At 30.0% G+C, this 21,273-nt stretch overlaps 2 protein-coding genes across 4 annotated transcripts in view; one reads left to right on the top strand and one right to left on the bottom strand.

Annotated features, from left to right (window-relative positions):
* The first annotated feature begins 2,595 nt into the window (after positions 1–2,595).
* LOC102598944 (uncharacterized) lies at positions 2,596–6,195 on the top strand. Its single transcript, XM_006367182.2, has 3 exons — positions 2,596–4,034; positions 4,240–4,477; positions 4,798–6,195. Exons 1-3 carry the CDS (start codon positions 2,827–2,829, stop codon positions 5,914–5,916), a joined length of 2,565 nt encoding a protein of 854 aa, XP_006367244.1. The 5' UTR covers positions 2,596–2,826; the 3' UTR covers positions 5,917–6,195.
* Positions 6,196–18,784: 12,589 nt separating this feature from the next.
* LOC102598617 (putative late blight resistance protein homolog R1B-16) overlaps positions 18,785–21,273 on the bottom strand; it is a 16,299-nt gene continuing 13,810 nt past the window's right edge. The window contains exons 3-6 of one of the 3 annotated variants that reach the window (XM_015305325.1): positions 21,032–21,263; positions 20,673–20,751; positions 19,523–19,584; positions 18,785–19,060 (exon numbers count right to left, since the gene is read on the bottom strand). In XM_015305325.1, the coding sequence (XP_015160811.1) occupies positions 20,743–20,751; positions 21,032–21,263 (241 nt within the window). In that variant the 3' untranslated portion in view covers positions 18,785–19,060; positions 19,523–19,584; positions 20,673–20,742. Of the gene's footprint in view, positions 19,061–19,269; positions 19,585–20,672; positions 20,753–21,031; positions 21,264–21,273 lie in introns of those variants that run through there. The other 2 variants (XM_015305326.1, XM_015305324.1) reach the window with 2 other exon arrangements.

Genomic DNA, 21,273 nt, shown 5'->3' with positions numbered 1-21,273 from the left:
TACCCCTTCGCCCCCCCCCCCCCCCCCCCCCATTTTTTTGAAGGTCAATACTAAACTATGGACCATATGTATCAGAATTTTAGGATGAAGAACAGAAAATTGAAAAAAAATTGAAATTTGATCTACTGAAAGCAAAAAAAGTAATGAAGAAATCTTTTCTACCTTTTTAAGAACTTGAAACCGATGAAGAAAACTGAAATAATACGGTTGTAACTCAAAAATGGTGAGTTGGAGGAAATCGCAGATACATGTTGTGATTTTAGGCGTAAAAGTGGGGAAGTTACGCGTGAAGAAGAGTGATGTATCCGAGAATATGAGAGAGGGTGAGGAAAATATTTTTGTAATTTTTTCAAATGGTAGGAAACTTTAGAAAACATGGTAAAAAGTTGTGTAGTTGAGTAATTTTTCCAAAAAAAAAATTAACAACCATTAAATACATAATTAAAATGTTATACTAATATATAACCAAAAAAAAATGTAGTTAATAAAATTATAGAGAATCATGAAATTTTGGGTGAAGCAAAATCCATTAGAAAAAAGTAATATATTTTTATATATAGTAATGATTTAACTTTAAATTTTCTATTTTATTTTTAGTAAGATTATTTATAGTCACACATAAATATAACTTGTTTTAGATCATAAATTTAGAAGTTTTTCTTTCATTCTTTACTGAGTGCCCAGTCGAACACCTTCAAATCAAGACAAAGAGAGTATATCATTTTCTATTTGTTTATATCTTGATGAACAAAGTTATCTGATACTTGTGTCGGTGTGAGATAGCAAGTACCTCAAAATATTAGCCAAAATGTGTGCACACTAACCTAGATACCATAGTTATAAAAAAAAACACCAATTTTTTTAAAAAAAAAATTATATACTATAGAAGAAAAATTACTATATCTGAAATGCTATGTTGCTCAAACTTTTCAAAAACATCAACAAACAATGATAATATTTTTGAAGAGCCCGATCAATCAAATAATGATCTTCTTTTAACAACAAAAAAAAGAGAGGATGATCTAATCTAAATTTCATATTATAAATGGTAGAATAAAATCCCAATCATCATCTTTTTAAAGAATACTTTTTAGGTAGTAATGATCCAAAGAAAGCTTTATTCCTTACTCTTTTTGAGTGTTAAAGAGAAAGAAGATTATTGAAGCTTCAACTACAAAAAACACACTTCCCAATTCTTTCAAACCGACAGTCAGTCCTCATTATCACCTTTTCTCTTTTTTACCAAACTTCTCATTCATAAAATTAAACTACTACTCATATCATACTCATCGCTCTATTTTCTGTACTCATAACTTGTGTTTATTTTATAATAATGGTATCTGGATTAGTTTGTACACACTTTAGTTATTTATGTGATCAATACTTATTGCCTTACTTTAGTCTAGGTGTCAAACAGTTGTTTATTTTATAATAATGGTATCTGGATTAGTTTGTACACACTTTAGTTATTTATGTGATCAATACTTATTGCCTTACTTTAGTCTAGGTGTCAAACAGTTGTTTATTTTATAATAATGGTATCTGGATTAGTTTGTACACACTTTAGTTATTTATGTGATCAATACTTATTGCCTTACTTTAGTCTAGGTGTCAAAAAAATTGTACGCATAATACATAAATATGCCCTTTAACTTAGATTCAGCTGACATCTATGCTCTTCAACTTGAGTGTGCAGAAGTAGTCATTTAAACTTATATAAAATTGAGCAAGTAAACACGCGTGTTCTACGTGACATAATACACATAGGATATCACGTAAGACACAAAATTTTCATGTAGAATGTCATGTAAGACGAATATGTCTATTTGTTCAATTTTATATAAATTTAAGTGTCTACATATGCACACAAAAATTAAAAGTTAGGATTATCAGTTGAAGTCAAGTTAATGATCATGTTTACGTATTATGCCAAAATTATATCTAGAGCTTGAGTTGATGTGAAGAAATCAATTAGTAATTTATTTATTTTGCTAGGATTTGTATCATAATTTATCGTGATTTTTAACTCTTTTTATCGATGGAGAGACTACATCAGACAATACACCTCAAAAAGCTTATATTAGACTCTAAAAATAGACTAACAATAGTTAAAAACTACAAAAAAAAATTCAAATGTGAGTTAAAACCTTTTTTTATTTTCACAATTCTCGTTAAATCTAACCACCCGAATTTTTAAATATTTAACTTAAGAACAAAATGCTCACTTTTGCCAAACTTAAAGAACTTAAACTACTCAAAATATACTTAAAGGACCACTTTGAACTTACCTCCAAACATAAGGGACACTTTTGTAATCTTCTCCATCAAATATGTTCATTTTGTAACCAAGCAAAAGTAACTCTTCTAGTCTAAATAAAAATTACCCTTTATACAAATCTGTGAAAGATAAAGCCCACATATTTTGTTTTTTCATAAAAAAAAGAAGAAGCTTAGTATAGCCTAAATTTTATTTGAATCATTCTTAGTTAATTCTTTCTAGAAAAGCTAACTAGTTTAGTCCAACTTCTAAATATCCATCTTGCCTTTATCCCTTTATATGAGAGCCAAAAAGAAAGAAAAGAGAGAGACAATTTTAGCTTTACCTCACATGCTTTCCACTTTCTCATACTAAACCAAACACTACAAGAAAAGAACAAACTCCCCCTCACTTCTTTCTAACTCCTATTAATTCCCTTCATTACATAACCAAAAAACACACACACACAACTTGTTACACTATCCACTAAATGAAAACTTAGTTTTCTTCCAACTTATAACGGTTTTTCTGTATTGTGAGGATTCATCATAAATTAATCGACGTCTAACATGAGGACGGGCGGTTATACTTTCCAACAATCATTAACTTCTGAATCTTCAAGCATAGTTAAACAAGCTGTGAACTTAGCTAGAAGAAGAGGACATGCACAAGTTACTCCTCTTCATGTAGCAAGTGCTATGCTTTCATCTTCTAGTGGTCTTCTTAAAAGAGCTTGTCTTCAATCCCATACACATCCACTTCAATGTAAAGCACTTGAACTCTGTTTCAATGTTGCACTTAATAGACTTCCCACCTCTGTTTCAAGTCCAATTTTAGGTCCTCATTCTCATCTCCCTTCACTTTCTAATGCCTTAGTTGCTGCATTCAAAAGGGCTCAAGCTCATCAACGTCGTGGATCGATAGAAAATCAACAACAACCAATCTTAGCTCTTAAAGTTGAGATTGAACAACTAGTGATCTCAATTCTTGATGATCCTAGTATTAGTAGAGTCATGAGGGAAGCTGGCTTTTCTAGTACACAAGTGAAAAACAATGTAGAACAAGTTGTTTCTAGTATGGAGATAATTACTAGCACAAAGCCATTAGTACTAGGAAACACAAACACCAACACCAACACACAAATAACATCATCAACTAGTCAACATCATCATGTTCTAAATTTGTCACTTAGTAAAACAGGACAACATCAAGTTGTAAAGAATGATGATGTTATGAGTGTTGTGGAAAGTATGATGAATTTCAAGAAAAGGAGAAACATTGTTGTTATTGGTGAGTGTTTAGCCACAAGTGAAGGGGTTGTTAGAGGAGTTATAGATAAGTTTGATAAAGGTGAAGTACAAGGAGACATGAAACATGTGCAATTCATAAGTGTACCACTTTTCACACTTAGAAATGTTTCAAGAGAAGAGTTTGAGGTCAAACTTAGAGAGCTTAGGACTTTAGTGAAGAACTATATGAATAGAGGGGTTGTTTTGTATTTAGGTGATCTTAGGTGGGTGTCTGAGTTTTGGACAAAATATGGTGAACAACAAAGGAATATTAGTTACTATTCTCCTGTTGAACACATGATAATGGAGCTTAGTAGATTGTTGAATAGTGCAATGGGAGAAAATGGCAGGCTATGGCTTCTTGGAATTGCAAGTTTTCAAACTTACACAAAGTGTAAAACTGGACATCCTTCTTTACAGACACTTTGGGATCTTTATCCACTTACCATTCCTGTTGGAAGTTTGGGTCTCAGTCTCAATCTTGCAAGGTAAATAAAGATCCTATTTTTATTTTCTTCACTTCCGTTATTTCTTTCTTGATATGCTTTTTCCTGGAATCGAGGGTCTATCAGAAACAACCTCTCTACCTACCAAGGTAGGGGTAAGGTCTCCGTATACTTACGGTATTACACTGTATATGTTATTGTTGTAGCTTTTCTTTACATTTTCTTGTTTTTTTTTTTTTTTTTGTAGTGATTTGCATAGTCACTTTAGGAACAAGGCAGCAATGGATGGTTCAAGCTGGTCACTTGGAAGAGGTGGAGTTGAGAAGAATCTAACTTGTTGTGCTGATTGTTTAGCCAATTTCAACAAAGAAGCTAAAACAGTTACAAGCATACAAGTTAAAACTGAGTCAACTTATTCCACCTCTAGTTTGCCTTTATGGCTCCAAAAGTACAAGGAAGAGCACAAACAAGAAAACAATCAACAGGTCCTTATTTTATTCTATTAATCCAAATCTTGAATTTGCATGCATGAAAGTAGTACTCTAATATACACTTGGATTTATCTCTCGCATGATTGCTCAATTAATACTTATTATCTCAGAAATTTACATTTTTTTCCGATTCCAATAAAGTGATTTTTCGAGATAGTAACTATTAGTTGAGTGCCCATCTGAGAAATCATGTACTCTTACTTAACTTATATACACTCACAGTACTGTAGTTCCTTCCTTTTTATAACATCTTTGTAGCAGATAACCTGTGTTATTACTTTTCGACTTACTAATCCTACTTCATTGTTTTTCAGGAATCTGAAGTGATGTTAGATCTATGCAAGAAGTGGAATTCAATTTGCAGTTCTGTTCATAAACAACAACAACCTCATTTTCTTGAGAAAGGCTTAATTAGTCCACTATCTTCATCACCATCTCCTTGTTCCTCTAATTCAATATCCTCTTCAAATGACCACATGATAAAAAGTTCCACCAAGTTGCATAAAAGCCTTTTGAATTGGCCTGTCATCTTTGAACCAAATCAATCACCAAAAGAACATCAATTCTTCATATCTGATCAAAATGAAGTCGTTAGTAGTACAAAGCCAGAGCTTTTGTCAAATCCCAATTCAAGTCCTAATTCTGCTTCATCAAGTGAAGCAAGTGGATACATTGAGAACATTGATAGATTCAAAGAGTTCAATTCAGACAACATGAAAGTCCTTTGTAAGGCATTGGAGAAAAAAGTACCATGGCAAAAAGACATCATTCCTGATATAGTAAGTACAATTCTTGAATGTAGGTCCAAAAAGAAAGAATCTTGGTTGTTCTTTTTAGGTGGTGATTCTGAAGGAAAGGAGAAAATTTCAAGAGAATTAGCAAAAATCGTGTTTGGTTCATCATCAGAAGAAGATCATAACTTTGTTTCCATTGGAATCAGTAGCTTTTCATCATCATCGAAATCCGATTCAACTGATCTTAATAATCAAGAAGTGATTAGTAACAAGAAAAGATCAAGAAATGAACATGGTAGGACTTATCTTGAGAGATTTGTTGATGCAATTCAAGAAAATCCAAACAGAGTTTTTGTCATGGAAGATATTGATCAAGTTGATACCTTTTCACTAAAGGGTATCAAGAAATCAATAGAAACAGGAAGATTAACACTTTCTGATGGTGATTTAGTGTCTTTTAAAGATGCTATAATCATTTTCAACTCTGAGAGGTTAAGTTCAAAGAAATGTGATGATGATGATAATGATAATGATAATCAAGATTCTAAGGAGAAAAATCAAGAAAATATTGGAGATGATGAAAGTATATTGGATTTGAATGTTGCAAGTCATGAGGAATTAGCAAATGGAGATGAAAATTTAGTTGGAATATGGGAAGCAGTGGACAAACAAGTCATGTTCAAGATTCAAGTCTTGTGAGAAGTTGAAAAAAAAAACTCAAGTTGTTATGACTTTAGTTTGTCTTTTTTTGTTTGTTGTTGTTGTTGTTAATTACCTAAGTTGTTTAGTTTTAGTGTAAGTTTTTAATTTCAATATGATGCTAAAATACTGGGGAGGGGTAAACATGAGATTTAACTGAAGAAGAAATAGGTCCCTTAGATTATAATTAGAGTAAATGGAGAGTTTGATAATGTAGGATTTGATGTACATGTAACACCTCTTTGATCTTTTGTAATACTACTATATATTAATGCTCAACTTTAGCTTTCCATATATATTTCCAATATCACATTTTGCCACAATTTTCTTAAGTCATTTACTCTTTTAGTGACTTTTTCCTCTTCCTTCATTTCAATTGTGAACAAATTAAAAATCTATATATGGGTTCTTTCTCTATTAAGAGAGTCCTGGCGTGAACTCCCCTACTGATCTGACTCTAGTGGATTCTGAAGAAGTTAATTCTCCCTTGACCTGAATCTACTTTACCAACAAAAGCTCTTTATAATAACAATGAGTTTTATTCTAAATATGAAAATCAGTGGAAATATAGAATATTATATAGGGAAAAAGGACAAATATACCCTAGAACTATCGTAAATGGTATGCAGATACCCTCCGTCATACTTTTGGGACATTGGTTCCCTTGCCGTCCAAAAATTAGAACATATATACCCTTCACTTAACGGAAGACTAAATACGGATACGTGGTACAATCTTATCCATGGATCCGATATTTAATAAATGTCGGGTCGGTGGATTATAAGATCATGACACATGTATGTCCGTTAGAGTGAAGGGCACATATGCTCTAGTTTTTGAACGGCAGGGGACCATTTACGATAGTTCAGAGGTATATTTGTTCTTTTTCCCTATTATATATGTAGCCTATAGCTATATAGGGCTAAGCTATGGTCTCAAGGACTCGGATCACTAATCCGAGTCCTTCGGAGCTTAGCCGTTAACGGGCTCCTCCTTTCTTTCCCTCTTGATGCAGGTATTCAATTGGAATGGTTGTTGGATTTCTCCTAGTTCAAGCTCTAAAAAGTAGAGCATTCACTCGCATTACAAAAAATAACTACGGATAATTGTTCATAAGAAGTGAAACTAGTTGAAAAATTAATCATACAACATGCTATATAGTAGTAATAGTTAAGCTATATTGATAATGAAAATATTATTTATACTTTCGATGTATAGAAATTAAATCCAACTAAAAATGGAAGCGAGTTATGGTATATAATAATACTTACGAACATTTCTGAATATATAAATAGGCAATATTACAAAAGAAGTTGCTTATTTCATATTGAAATGTAGTCGTAAAGGTAGAGTGAGAATTTAAAATTTATGAAATCTAGATTTTAATAAAACGACTCCAAGAGTTCATCAAATATTAGTCACTGAGTCATAAAATGGAGTATAAAGTTTTAAGGATGCCATGCAAAAGAGACAAAAATGAAAACCTAATTAAGGACCAGCAATTCCATGCACGTCCAAGGAATATATATATATATATATATATATATATATATATATATATATATATATATATATATATTCTTCTATATGATTTCATCTTCCCAGTTTCCTCTCTTTCATGTGTGTTTGGTATGGAGGAAAATATTTTTCAATATTCGATTGATTTGAAAATTTTGATTTTTTTTCTTCTTAAAAATGAGAAAAATGATTTTCTTATAAGTGAATATAGCTAGCTAAGTTTCACATCTGCCATATTGATCGTGTCCATCCTTCCCACCCTTCGACACACCCATTCCTACTATCCACACCCCACCTCCCATAGTTTTTATCTAATTGTGAATATGTTTATAATACTAGTTAAATTTATATATCAAATGCAAGAAAATAAATAATAAATTCCTGAAAATACATTTTTCAAAAATATATTTTTTCGTATCGAACATGTACACACTCTTCATTTCAAGCCTTTTTTTTCTTGCAATCATAGGAGTTATCTACTCTATCCTTGAGCATATTAATTAACCAATTCCTTTTTGTTTCCAAGCCTTGTAATATAATTCAAAACATAGTTTTTCCCCCTTTTTTCTATTATATATCTTTATCTATCTTTATCTCTAGGTAGATCATTATTGAATGATGAAAATTAAAGCATAGGAATTTAAAATAGATCTATGTATGTGATTCATAACGTAAGAGCGCGGCTATGCCAAATTAAAGTGACCTTTTTTATGGAGGAAAGAACTTCAAAATATACAAAGGAAAAGAGGAAATATATTAATACTTTTGACTATTTTTAAAAGTTATATATTTATCAATTATTCGTTGATCGATGTATTTGCTTTGTATCTTGCTATTTAACTAACCTATTTTCTTGTCATCCTGGATCAATAACTTTTCTTTTGAGTCGAGGAACTATCAAAAATATTTAATCTCTTTACCCTTTCACAAAGGTAAAAATAAGTTCTGCATACATATACTATCCTCCCAGACCCTACTAGTGGATTTACGTACACTGAATTAGTTATTGTTGTAACTTGTATATATATCGATTATGGAGCTATTATCTTCCCTTGCATTGCATAGCCACGTTAGCAGATATTATCCCACATGTGTAATCAGTTCACATAGTTCAGCGGTTGCACCAAACTACTCTCATTCAACTTATCGAGTTATCAAGTTGAATTGCCTTACCATCAAATTTTATTCCCTACATTATCATATAATTAGTTAATTAGTATATATACATAAAAAATTTGATATATCAATGGACAAATCCAAAAGTTGAACATGAAAGTAATTAACTTTGACATCAACAAACTTACTTCAAGATTATAACCACTAATTTTAATTATGTGGGAATTGATTTGTTTCTTCATGAAGAAGATCTTCTTTTTCTTAAAAACATAAAATTAACACACTTGCTTACCCCAATGGTCTCTTTCTCTGTTCTTTTTTTTTTCACTTACTAGAAACTCCTTTTGTTTTTTAGTGTTGGAATAAAATCCCCTTTTTCTTTTTTCTTTTTTCATTTTTTTTTTTTTATAAAAAAAAAAATCAAGTTTCAAGTGAGATTTTTCTTTTTCATTTTTCTCATCCTTATTTTACTTTTTTCTTAGCATTATCCCTTACCAGCTGAACTGGTCAAGAAGTGATAAAAGTACACTGACTATAAAATTCTGCTCCTTTTCTTTGCAGTTTAGTTATAGCTTTTTGAATTTATTCTTTTTCCTTCTTTTTTTTCCAACTTTATTCTGCTATACCTAGCTTAACTTAAAGATGGATGAGATTTTTTAAACTTTAATCAGAAGTCTCGATTTTTTTTTATTAGGGGAATGTGAAATGGGATGAGATTACCATGGGGCCGAATCGAACCCTCACCAATAAGGTGAAAGTTCAGGTAGCTAGACAACAGGGCTCTTCAAACCCTCATCAGGTTCAAGCTATGGAAATGGACAAAGTGTTTCCCTCTTTATGGATCCTGTTGTACATAATGCTAATATTAATTAGTAAGGTCACTGAATTTGGAATACTAGATGATTATAAAAGGTCTGCCAACTTAAAATAAACTCACGTTGTGTTAGATATCCTACTTTAAAGTTTGATTAAATCGAAATTCACAATTCTATTTAGGATTAAGACAACATCATATCCAGACACGTACCTCAAATCTCTAGTTAACAATAGAGTAGCCTATCATAACCATTGATGAAGGCAAGTTAATTGAAAAAATTATTTTTGATAACTTGATCCAATATGAACATAAACATGTTAATTTTTTTTTTTGTTTTCTTACTAGTAAATTTGTCTTCACTAAGGACAAAAGAGATGATCATTACATCATGAGACAAATTAGAAAGAAACTGGTCCTTGTTTATTATATTCCTTACAACAAAGAGACAACAAATTGTTTTCTTTTTTTCACATAAATGTTTTAATTTTTTCAAACAATATTATGTCTAATCAAAGATTATAAGGACTTGATCAGTCAGCTCTGAAAAATCTTTTCAAACTTTTGATCCGTTCATATTTGATCCATCTAATGAGAATACAATGAGTTGTCATAATTTTATTGGTGGATCCAAACTTTTAGGTCCAATAAAAAGATTAATAAGCTTTTTAGAATAATATTATAATATTGTAGTTAGTGGAAGTCCATGTCAATTTGACATTACTTTATAAATAATATAACCTCGAGCTTTGTTCCCATTATATATATGGAATGAACCAGAGATATAGATGACAAAAAAAGTCACACATCATTATCTATTCATGATAAAGAAAAATAATATTTTCAAAAACGAATTTGTTAATAGCATATCTTGTAGGATATTGCATAGGTACATTTACTTATTCACAATTAAATTTAAGCTTCCATATTTGAAAATTTTATTTATTACCATTATTAATCACTATTTTAATTGAATAAAAAAAATAGTAGTAGTAGTTTTATACATAAAAAATAGAATTTTTTTTTAATTTAAGTGAAAATTTATTTCTGATCATACATTTTTTCAAATGAATTGGTCCTATAAAAAATGAGTGAAAAATCATATTTTATAAATATTAATTTTTTAGTGAATCGCAATGAAAAAAAAAATCTTTGTTCTAATAATGCACAATTATCTTTTGGGTTGCAAATGCATGAATACCCCTCCTTTGTTTGATTTTATGTGATTGTAATTTAATTTAGCACAATAGTTTAAATAATATAAAGGTTAAATATTTATAATAATCATGTAATTGTAAAAATTTCTTATTAAGAATAAAATTGAAAAATTTATAATTAAATTGATTTTAAATAACAAGTTGCGCCGTCATTATAGAACGGACTAATAAGAAAATAATATCATACACTAGAATGAAAATTGCACTATTATTACGAAAAACATGTTTCTAATTGATATATAAAGAAAATAATCACCGGCCATGAACCAAAAGTCTGAAAAAAAAAACAATAATTAATTAGTTGAAGAATTTTCAAAAAGTCAAAAATATTACTTAATTTTATATTAATCAATCAACTACAACTTGAGTACTAATTCAAATTAATAATTCTATAAAAGAGACAATTATTCTAACGGAGTACGTAGCTTCAAGTGATAATAAAAGTGAGGGACAAAAATAATTAAAGAGAAAATTTTGTAAAAAGTTTCCTTTCCATAATGAATAATTACCCAATAATAATATTCTATAAAAATTGAAATTATGTATACCTATTTAACCTTTAAAATTAATTATAACTTTATTACTACGAAAAAAACGTACATAGATAATACATCACCTATTTATCGTTCTTGCTCGGAAGTCAAAACCAACATGCCTGCTAGCTCATATTTTGTTGCGAGAGAGTTCTTATAGTTAGAAAATAGCTAAAATAATTACTGTAAATTTATATGTCCTTTTTAATTTTGTGTACATTATGAAATCCTTTAACTAATATTTTTTTTCGTATTCACAGTCATGACTTCAATTACTCTTAAATTTTCATTATTAAGTACATTAATATATTCAGTATAGTCTCATAAGTGGGGATGAAAATGATGTATGTAAATATTATATCAAAAGCAATCTTTAGGGATAATTAATTAATGATAATAACTTAAATATTGCCGCTAAATATGTTTTTTAGAAGCAATTAACACTCTTTGTAAGTGTCTCTAAAGCCTACAATGACATTGAATCCAATGATGATTAACTAGTGCCAGTAAAAAAATTAACATTTATTACCTCTAAAAGCAAGTATTTCTGTTTTAGTAAAGACCTTATCTTTACCTTTAGAGTCGAGGTGTAGAGACCTGTTTTCCGATAGTCCCTCGATAACTATTCATAATTATGTATTTTTTTTTTAAGAAATTAGAGAAAACAATATAAACTTTAAAATAGTTCAAGATGTCAATATTATATTAATTGAATTTATTCATTAAAAAGGAGAAAAAAAGAGTTTGAAAATTGAAAGGTGAAATTCAAAAATATGGTCCGACATAGAGAGACCTTTTGTTTCTTGATTCAGGAGCCTCAGTAACTTGATGTCCCTCCACATTCTATGCTACTATAAGTTGCTAACCATAAAAAATAATATTTTAAAAAAAAGTTGCTAACTATTGTTGACTAGAAAAAAAAAAAATACAAATTTCAAACTTACAATCTTTTACAATCTTTAAACAGTAGTTTTTTTTTTCCGACTAAATTTTGTTCTGATAATAAATTGATCAATGAAAGTCTTATGTTTTTTTTCTCCTTTTATGCATTGAGTATTCGGAGCTTAACTAACTCGATTAGTTCATATTCGCGTCACATAAGATTCACTAAAGTCAAACATGCTCCATAATTAACGAGAACTCTTCTATTTTCAGGGTGAAAATATGAAATCTCAAATTAAAAATAGAGATATTTTATTCATTCCGTTACCCCCTCCTTCATTCATAGTATCCAAATTTAAGAACACACTTAATTAATTAATATTCTTTGTGATACGTAGGCCTCACTAAATTCGAAAGTGTTCTCTTTAACACAAGTTGTTTTCATTTTTAGGACTCGGCGAAAGCTCAGGTTAAGGATAGAGTAATCTAACCCATTCCACTCACTCCTGACGCTAACTAACGCAACTCGAGTTGAATGGAAGTCTCATGCTTTTTTCTCTCTTTTATGCATATAGAGTCCAAAATTTACTATAACTCAATTAATTCATATTGTGTGTAAGATTCACTAAATTTGAAAGCTCTATGTGTCTAATATGAGTTTTTCCATTTTCAGGAGTATTCAACAAAACCTCAAATTAAGAGTGAATAGATCTCACTTCCATTCCATCATAATCCGATAAATACTAAAAATCTCATGCTTATAACAATGGATTAAACAAATGTATCATTTTTTATTTTATTTTGAAGTACCCCCCGCCCACCCACCACCAAGCCACATTGTACTATAGGTAATAAAATTGTCAAAAGAAAGATACACCTAATTAATTAGCTGCACAAAATCCACCATTGAATTGTTAATACACATTATAAAATCATGATTGACAAAATAATACTATATAATCCTCATGAGTCATAATTATAATTCTGTTAACAATCTGATCTGTATTTTAATAATTATGTTTGTTTCTCTTTAACCAATGATTGAACTAACAAAAAAAATATGTAGCTCTAAAGGCAAGCCACCAATTATAAATTTCTCAAGATGATCGAGAAATGATTACTATTGAGAAGAAAAAGTAAAGGGTATAGGCACTAATTGTCCCCTTTTTTTGGAATTTATTAATATGGCCATAAGGTTTATACATATAGTATAAAATTTGTATACACTTTTGAAAGGCAATGTAACTTTTATCTTTCAATATTGCCAGTAGTACAGTCTTACCAAAGACCAAGACAAGCTTCCACACTTAGAAACTTTTTTTTTTTAGTTTTAAAGGGAAGAATATATGGGAAGTGGGATAAGGTGGGTGGGATAGTGGGACATAATATATATATCCAAAAGGTAAATTTCCAATTTTAGTCCTTGAAATATTGGAAAAAAATTATTTTGATCCTTATAATACATGATTAAATTCATTAATTAACCTTTGGTTAGTTGATATGTGTACTCAAAATCATTCTTCTATGATTTTTCCTTTTTACCAAAGTAAATGAGTTATTAATTGTTAAACCATTTTGTTATCATATTCATGTGATGTTAAAGTTTGTAATGTTACTCTATATTTGAAGATAATATGATTTTTTTTTTGGAAATAAAGGACACTCAACTTTTATTTGTTCGCACCAAAGTCACAGAACTGTTGAGGTTAATGTGTATAATTAAAGTAGGTGACATAAAACCCAAAAGGTGTGACTCAATAGTGAATAAACAGAGTTGAGAATCATGAGGTCTCATGTTCAATTTTCAACGGAGACAAACATTAGGTGATTTCTTACCGCATGTCCAAACTTCGTGGATAGAGTTATCTAGTATTTGTAGTGGTGGAACAAAAAATTTCACTAAGAAGTGTTAAAATATAAAGAAGTAAATTCACAAAGAAGCCAAAAGAGTGTCAATATGTATGTATGTGTGTATATATATATATATATATAAAATAGGTATACATAAGAAAAATATTTTTACCTAGTTATACAATGTAATTGTCTGACGAAGCCTTAAGTACATTTGGCTCTGCAACTAAATAGTTGTGCAAGTGTAAGGTGATAGGTACCTCATAGAACTAATCGAGGTATGTGTAATCTCGCCCAAACACCACAAATCTTGTCGAAAGATAATAATAAGAAGTTGATATATTTTAAACAGTTAACTTATATATGGACTCTTGATAGCACATGTGAGCTAGAAACGTCTAATAAAAACACTGTATCATGTGTTCAAATGCTCAATTATTTGTAATAGACTGTAATTCGACTATTCGAGTACATGTCTAAATGAAATATATTGACAAACTTAAGGAACTATTAATATATTCAACCATAATTGAAGGATCAAATATGCAATTATTCCAATCCAAAATATTTTTGAAATATTTGAGGGAAAAAAAAGATTAATTAATGTAATGGAGACAAAGTTTCCACAGCATGCTCCTTTGCAGACTTTTTCTTTAATTAAAGGGAAAAGATAGAGAAATTGCTTCTTTTACATATAGTCACAATCAAAATAAAGCTTTTATCTTTCTTTCTTTTGCTATTTTATACTACATTTTTTTGTGCATGAAAGTAAGCAATTAAAACTCTCTTCTTGGATCTGCTGCCAAACAAAACAATGAATGATATGTAGAATCTTTGCTTTGCTTTTTTCTTTTTTTTAACTTTATATTAGTAATTTGTTAACTTTTGATCATTCTCATCTCTCTCTTATGATGAAAGCCTTGGATCCCTCAATAATCATAAGATCATTCAAATAATTGTATGAAAAAATGTTTTGGATTCAGAGAGACAGGCTATAAAGATACACAAAGAGAGGCACATATCTTGTTGTTTTTCTCTGTTTATGTGGGGTTCTTTTCAAAATATATACACTGCTTCATGAGGATCTTGACCTAGTCAAAAAGATATATATATATATGTGCCCTCAAACATTAAAGTTAACAAGAATATATTGTTCAATTTTTTGAGTATAAGATATACACTTTTTGAGTATATCAGAAATAGTCTCTTTATCCTGTAAAAGATAGGTATAAGATCTACGTATATTTTATTTTTTTAGGATTTCATTTTTGGAACTACACTAGATATATTGCTGTTATAAGATATATGTATTGAGAATCATTGCAACAAATAAAAGATTTTGCGATAATTATTTAGCGGCAATAATATAATACAATATATATAGCCAGTTCTTTGTATGGATATCGCTAAAGATTTTAGCTACTATAGATGTAATGATATTGACTCAATTGTCATTGATTATTTTTGCAATAAATGTCTCTTTTGCTATAATGTATTATCGAAAACTGTCTCTCCACCTCGCAAAAATAGGGGCCAATAAAGTTTACATACATCTTATTTTTTTTCAGACCTCACTTGCCGAATTACATCAGGTATGAAGAGTAAAAAAAAAATACTCTATCTTTGTAGATTTTCACTAAAAATATATTTTCCCCTACCCCGACTAAAAAATTAAAAATCATCACTTATACCCCCAAATCATTTTCCACTATGACAAAACATCAATAATGTGGCCTGTGGGTATTATGGAAAAACACTCGTATCATCAATTACTTACACGATCTCAATTTATGTGACATTTTTTAGATTTCGAAATTTAAATAAATTTTTTTATTGTAATTTTTTATATATCTTTCAAATATTTTGCAATAATTTTGACTTATAATACTTTTTATGTAATCTTCAAATTTCAATTAATTTAAATATTTTTTTACTCGAATTCACAGTCAAAATTAAAATATTTAACTCATGAAATTCGAGCTATCCACATAAATTAGTATACAGGAAATGTTATTTCTCAAACGATGTGCTAGGTCCAAACTAAATTAGTAAAAGTCATGAACGAAGGGAGTATTTATACATAATTATTAATGTATATATTTTTTTTTAACATCATCAATGCATAGATATTACATCATATTATATATAGTTTTCAATAATTCCTTCTTGAGAAACAAATTAAAAAGAGAGGCATGGCATGTGCAAAGCATGACCTAGAATTTTGGAACTGATCATATCTTAATTAGCAAATCCTAACAAAGATTTGAACACAAAATTAGGGTGTAATATCCCATGCAAATCCTACAACTAAATCTCTCTTTAACTCGTGCTCGAGTCTTTTTATACTACACATTATTTTTTAATCCTTCAATATTAATTGTCATGAATAATTATATAACAAAATTAAACTTCTTTTTCTACACATTTGGTGAAATGAGAAAATCTGGGTTTTACTTCCATGTGTATTCTTCTGTTTCAATGGGTGTGACACACTTTTTTATATAGAAACGATTTATAGTCACACAAATATCTAAGATTTATTTTAGACATAAAAATTCAAAAGTCTTCAGTTCTAGCTTTTTAAAAGGCATAATACATAAACAAGACCCTTAACTTAGCTTTAGCGGACAACTATGCTCTCCAACTTTGAATGTGCACAACTAGACACTTAAACTTGTATAAAATTGAACAAGTACACGCATTTTTCCTACATGACATAATACACATAGGATGCCATGTAGGACATGAAATTGCCATGTAGGGTGCACACTACAAGAAACGTGTGAATTACATGAGGATTTTCCTGGGGATTAGTATGAAAATTTGCAGGAAAATAAGTTTCCTACGAATTTTCTTATTAATCCCCAAGAAAATCCCCATGTAATTCACACTTTTCTTGTAGTGGTGTCATGTAGGACGAATATATGTCAATTTGTTCAATTTTATACAAGTTTAAGTGCCTATTTGTGCACACCCAAAGTTAAAGGTCATAGTTGTTAGCTGACGCCAAGTAAAAAGTCATGTTTATGTATTATGCCTTTTTAAAACTTTATGTCTAATTAAATGGTGTTACATAAATTGAGAACAAACCGAAAAGAGAGAATAAGAAAAGGAATGCTCTAGTAATTACCACATCATCATCATTTGCCTTAAAAAAAAACCCGTCAATTAGATATGATAAAATTAGTCTATGAAAATATAACTCATCTAACTCATTCAAGTTTGAATTGGTTATTGATCTGTCTATTTATTATTTAAATCTAATAAAAATTGGATGGATATGTAGCTTAGATTGATATTTTTATTTGTTGTGTTATATATAATCATAAATAAAGAAAAAATAATAATTTTATTAGGTACTAAAACTTGTAACAAAACAAACAAAGCAATGTAAAACTCAATAAGAATCATAGTTAGATGATGATTCTCTTTTTATCTTATTTCATCTCAACAAATTTTTTGACGAGTCAATAATCTGCTTATTTATTAACTTAATCTATTTTAACCTGTTCAAATTCAACTTTTACCCGCACATTTTACACCCTTACACATTCATCATCATTTATGATTACAAGGCCATTGACAAGGTTATGGCTTTAGTATGACACAAAACATCCGTACCATTATTAGTACAATAGAAAGCTTAATATCGAACATAAACAGTGTACTCACATATGACATATATGAGGCGACTCATCACGCATGCCTGACAACTCAACTGAACACACCACTATAACTTGGTACAACGCGACGTGGCGGAATCAAAATTTTAAATAAAAATATCATAATATAAAATAAATTCACGAAAAAGTCAAGATCAAAATATTAATATATAGTGTACACACATAAAGAAATATATATTTTCATCTAACTATATAACGTAATTTCTAAAGAGAGGTGTCAAATATTCGTGACTGACCCATGTTATATATAAATTTCTATAAGTTTAGTTATTTTAAAATTAACTTCAAGTATACAAGATTGAAGGTACAAAATATTTGAAATATTTTTTTTATGAAGCTTGACATGGCATTTTAAAACTAATCAAAATCGTGTATATACAAATTGAATTATGAAGCCTAGCTTCAATAAGTTAGACCGATTCACATATATTATTGTCCTGCAAATTTCGTGGTATTTTTTTGAAAAAATTTTGTTTGATGATAAATAGGCTTGTTGTGTTTTGCCCTTATATGGGCTTTTATAGAGATAAGCAGGCTTGATAGGGCCAAATCATTTGGGCTCTATTAGGGAATGTTGTGGGTTTGGACTTTTTCAATGTGGTCAATTTAACGACTCAATACATGAATGTCACACATCAATTGGCGTAAGAATATATATATATATATATAATCTTATTTTCTACGTAAGTTGAATATTGTGCAAAGTTTGTTTGTTCAAATGAGCTACGGTGTGAATTTGGGATCTTTTATTTGCTCTGCATACAAGATAGTCAGAGTTCGGTTTATTTTTTATGAGACATGTATGATAATCTTCAACTGCACAAAAAATGTGAGAAGAACTAGTAAGAATTGTCTCTGCCATCAATTCTTGATGTTTGATGAGATTAACTAGTAAGAATTGTGTCTGTCATCCAATTTTTGACGTTAGATGAGATTACTCACTCACTCTGTAAATGGAGGATCGATAAGCAACTTTACTTTATCAAATTCAAATCAAAGAAATCGAGTTTTAGCATGTATAATTGTTTATCATATTTAATCAGAGTAAAAAGCATTTAAATCCTCAACTTTGTTTAAAAATCAAACTCTCCCCTTAACTTTGAATAATAGATCGGTGACGAACGATAAAAAATTTCAACTGGCTAGGGATGTCAAAAATATTAAGATGGAGAATTAAATTTATACTAGAAAAGAAGCAGAGGAGCACACAAGTTTTATCCCAAGTTTAGAATACTGGTTAAAATCGAAATATAACTTAAATAATAGGATGGAAATTGTCTATGGAGGCCCAAATGGATCAACTGAATAATTATCTCTACATTTTTTCAAGCAAACATACATATTTCTTACATGGTAAAAACTAATTGAAACACTTAAAAACAGTGCACTGTAATTTACATGGAGGGATCTTTTCCAAACCCCATTAGAGCATGTGTTAAAAGCATCAAAGCTCTACGAGATACCTCAATCACGCGTCCAACAAGTGGTACCTTCACTGTCTCCCTATTCTGTAAAGGTTTCTTATCCCAGCTGCAAACATTGTTCGCAAAACATTCAAAAACATGAATAAACTATTCAACAAACATTATATTGTATATATAGAATATATTTGACAAGACGAGTGAGGCTTGCTCAGTTGGTGAAACACCTCCACCTCTAACCAATTATATTAGTCGAGGGTTCAAGTCATGTTGTAACCAATGGGGGAGTACAGCTTAGCAAGCCTCATTCGTTTTTCCAAAACTATGTCATGTGATGAGTACACAAAACATTATATAAGAGAGTATATTTTCGCAAGACAAGTGAGGCTTGCTCAATTCGTGAGACTTGTCTGCCTTTAGCTAGTTGGTCGAGGGTTCAAGTCACATTATAGCAATGAGGGAGAACACAACTTAGCAAGCCTTATTCGGTTTTACCAAAAATGAACATCTTTTGACAAAATTATGTCATATGACAAGAACACAGAGATAGCTAAAAGTGGCATTAACCAACCCTATATATGTAGAGCCCTAGATCTTCCCAAGCAAATAGATGATGATTTTATCTGCTTTACCCTGCAATCAACAGTAAAATTCATAATCAGCCTTACTAATATAGAGGATTACAATACAAGTTATGAATGGAAGTAGAATTGAAAGGAACATGCTAATTACTAGACGCGTTAAAGGCAGAAAACAGAAAGCAAGCACTACTCTGAATTTTTACTTACAACCTCTCAATTCAATCAACCAACAACATACTTAGTGTAATCCCACAACTGGAGTCTCGGGAGAGTAGTGTGTACGTAGACCTTTACCCCAACCTTGTGAGGTAAAGAGGTTATTTTTGATAGACCTTTGGCTCAAGTAAGCATTATAAAGCAGTTTGGGAAAAAGAAAACAACGGGAGTGAAAAAACCAAGATAAAATACTAAAGAAAGCATGATAGAGTCGTTTACGACTGAAATTGTTTTTTTTTTTTGCTCCTCATTTCTAATATAACAAGAATACGTTGAAAACTAAACAAGGCTACTACTATAAGATAGACAAGTTAAGCATAAGGGGATCTTCAAACGTTGCAATTGGAGCATAAATCTCAAAATCTTGTGCCTTAGGCTCGCCATGCATATCTGAAATTTCTTTGCAGGAAGCTTGAGAGCATAATTACTATAAAAAATGATTTATTAACTAATAAGCTACTGATTAACAGATATCACCAAGACAACAACTGCGTCTCTATTCTAAACAAGCTGGAGATCGACTATATATATGAATTCTCATTATCTATATCACTTAATATTTTCAAATTTTCTCAGGTTTGTTTGGTTAATTATCTTTAGGAAACACAAGCTGAGGAAAATAACTTGTCTAAGATGAGTAGGAAAACAAGTTATACAAAACCAGTCTACAGGTGTGTTGAAAATATTTTCTAGAAAAATAAATAATATGTTACTTATTTTCTTGTATTTGATATATATGCAAGTAAACAATATTTTCCTCCACACTCTATATGCTATTCTTATTTTTTGTGTGTGTGAAAATTCCGACTCTATGACATAACTGATCGCTATGATTGCTACAACATACATGATTACAATTTAAAACATAGTAATAGGAGAAAGTTAAAAGAAGAAATAAAGCATTAAATTGGAAGTATAACTCACAAATTGAGAAGATGTGGAAGCATATAATCAGCACCAGCTTCCTTCAAGTACCCTTCTCTCTCTTCGTCTTTCATTCCTTCTACACAATTCCCAAAAATAATTCCAAAACAAATTGAGAAATACACCACAAATTAACAAAGTACCTTGTGGTATTTGAATTTGATTTATCATATTATATACTAATAGATTGTTGACAAATATTATAGGGTTGGCATTATTTATATGTATTGTTCAACGACGTGTTCTTTAAATTTGTAATTTCAATTAAACCACCTTAAAATTTGCTCCAAATGATCATAAATTTAAAATAAAGCCTCTAAACACAAGTGATCTGATTCAAAGATGGAATTTTAACATACCATAGGTATAGGAGTAATTTTAATGAGAAGCTCATAATTTCCCAAGCTTTGTTGCTCTTGTTGAATTTTCTTTGCACTTGTCTCTACACCAAAGCTGCACCATTCTATTTGGATGAATTTTAGTGTCATTATTTCTCCAATACTCTCCGGAATCTCCTCTAGTTTAGGCAATTCAAACAGTATTAAATTCTCAAGCATCGGAAAATTATCACTACCAGCTGCTAATTCCCACCTTTCCAGAT

This window comes from Solanum tuberosum, unplaced genomic scaffold, assembly GCF_000226075.1.
Source record: "Solanum tuberosum cultivar DM 1-3 516 R44 unplaced genomic scaffold, SolTub_3.0 scf00745, whole genome shotgun sequence".
In the NCBI taxonomy this organism is placed as follows: Eukaryota; Viridiplantae; Streptophyta; class Magnoliopsida; order Solanales; family Solanaceae; genus Solanum; species Solanum tuberosum.
Note: the sequence above shows the minus strand (reverse complement) of the source record. Positions and strands in the feature narration are given on the sequence as shown.

Excerpts from the sequence above, each read along its gene's own strand:
- LOC102598944 (XM_006367182.2), top strand. The coding sequence starts at position 2,827 with ATGAGGACGGGCGGTTATACTTTCCAACAATCATTAACTTCTGAATCT. Across the intron at positions 4,035-4,239 it reads CTCAGTCTCAATCTTGCAAG|TGATTTGCATAGTCACTTTA; the intron begins GTAAATAAAGAT and ends TTTTTTTTGTAG. Across the intron at positions 4,478-4,797 it reads AACAAGAAAACAATCAACAG|GAATCTGAAGTGATGTTAGA; the intron begins GTCCTTATTTTA and ends ATTGTTTTTCAG.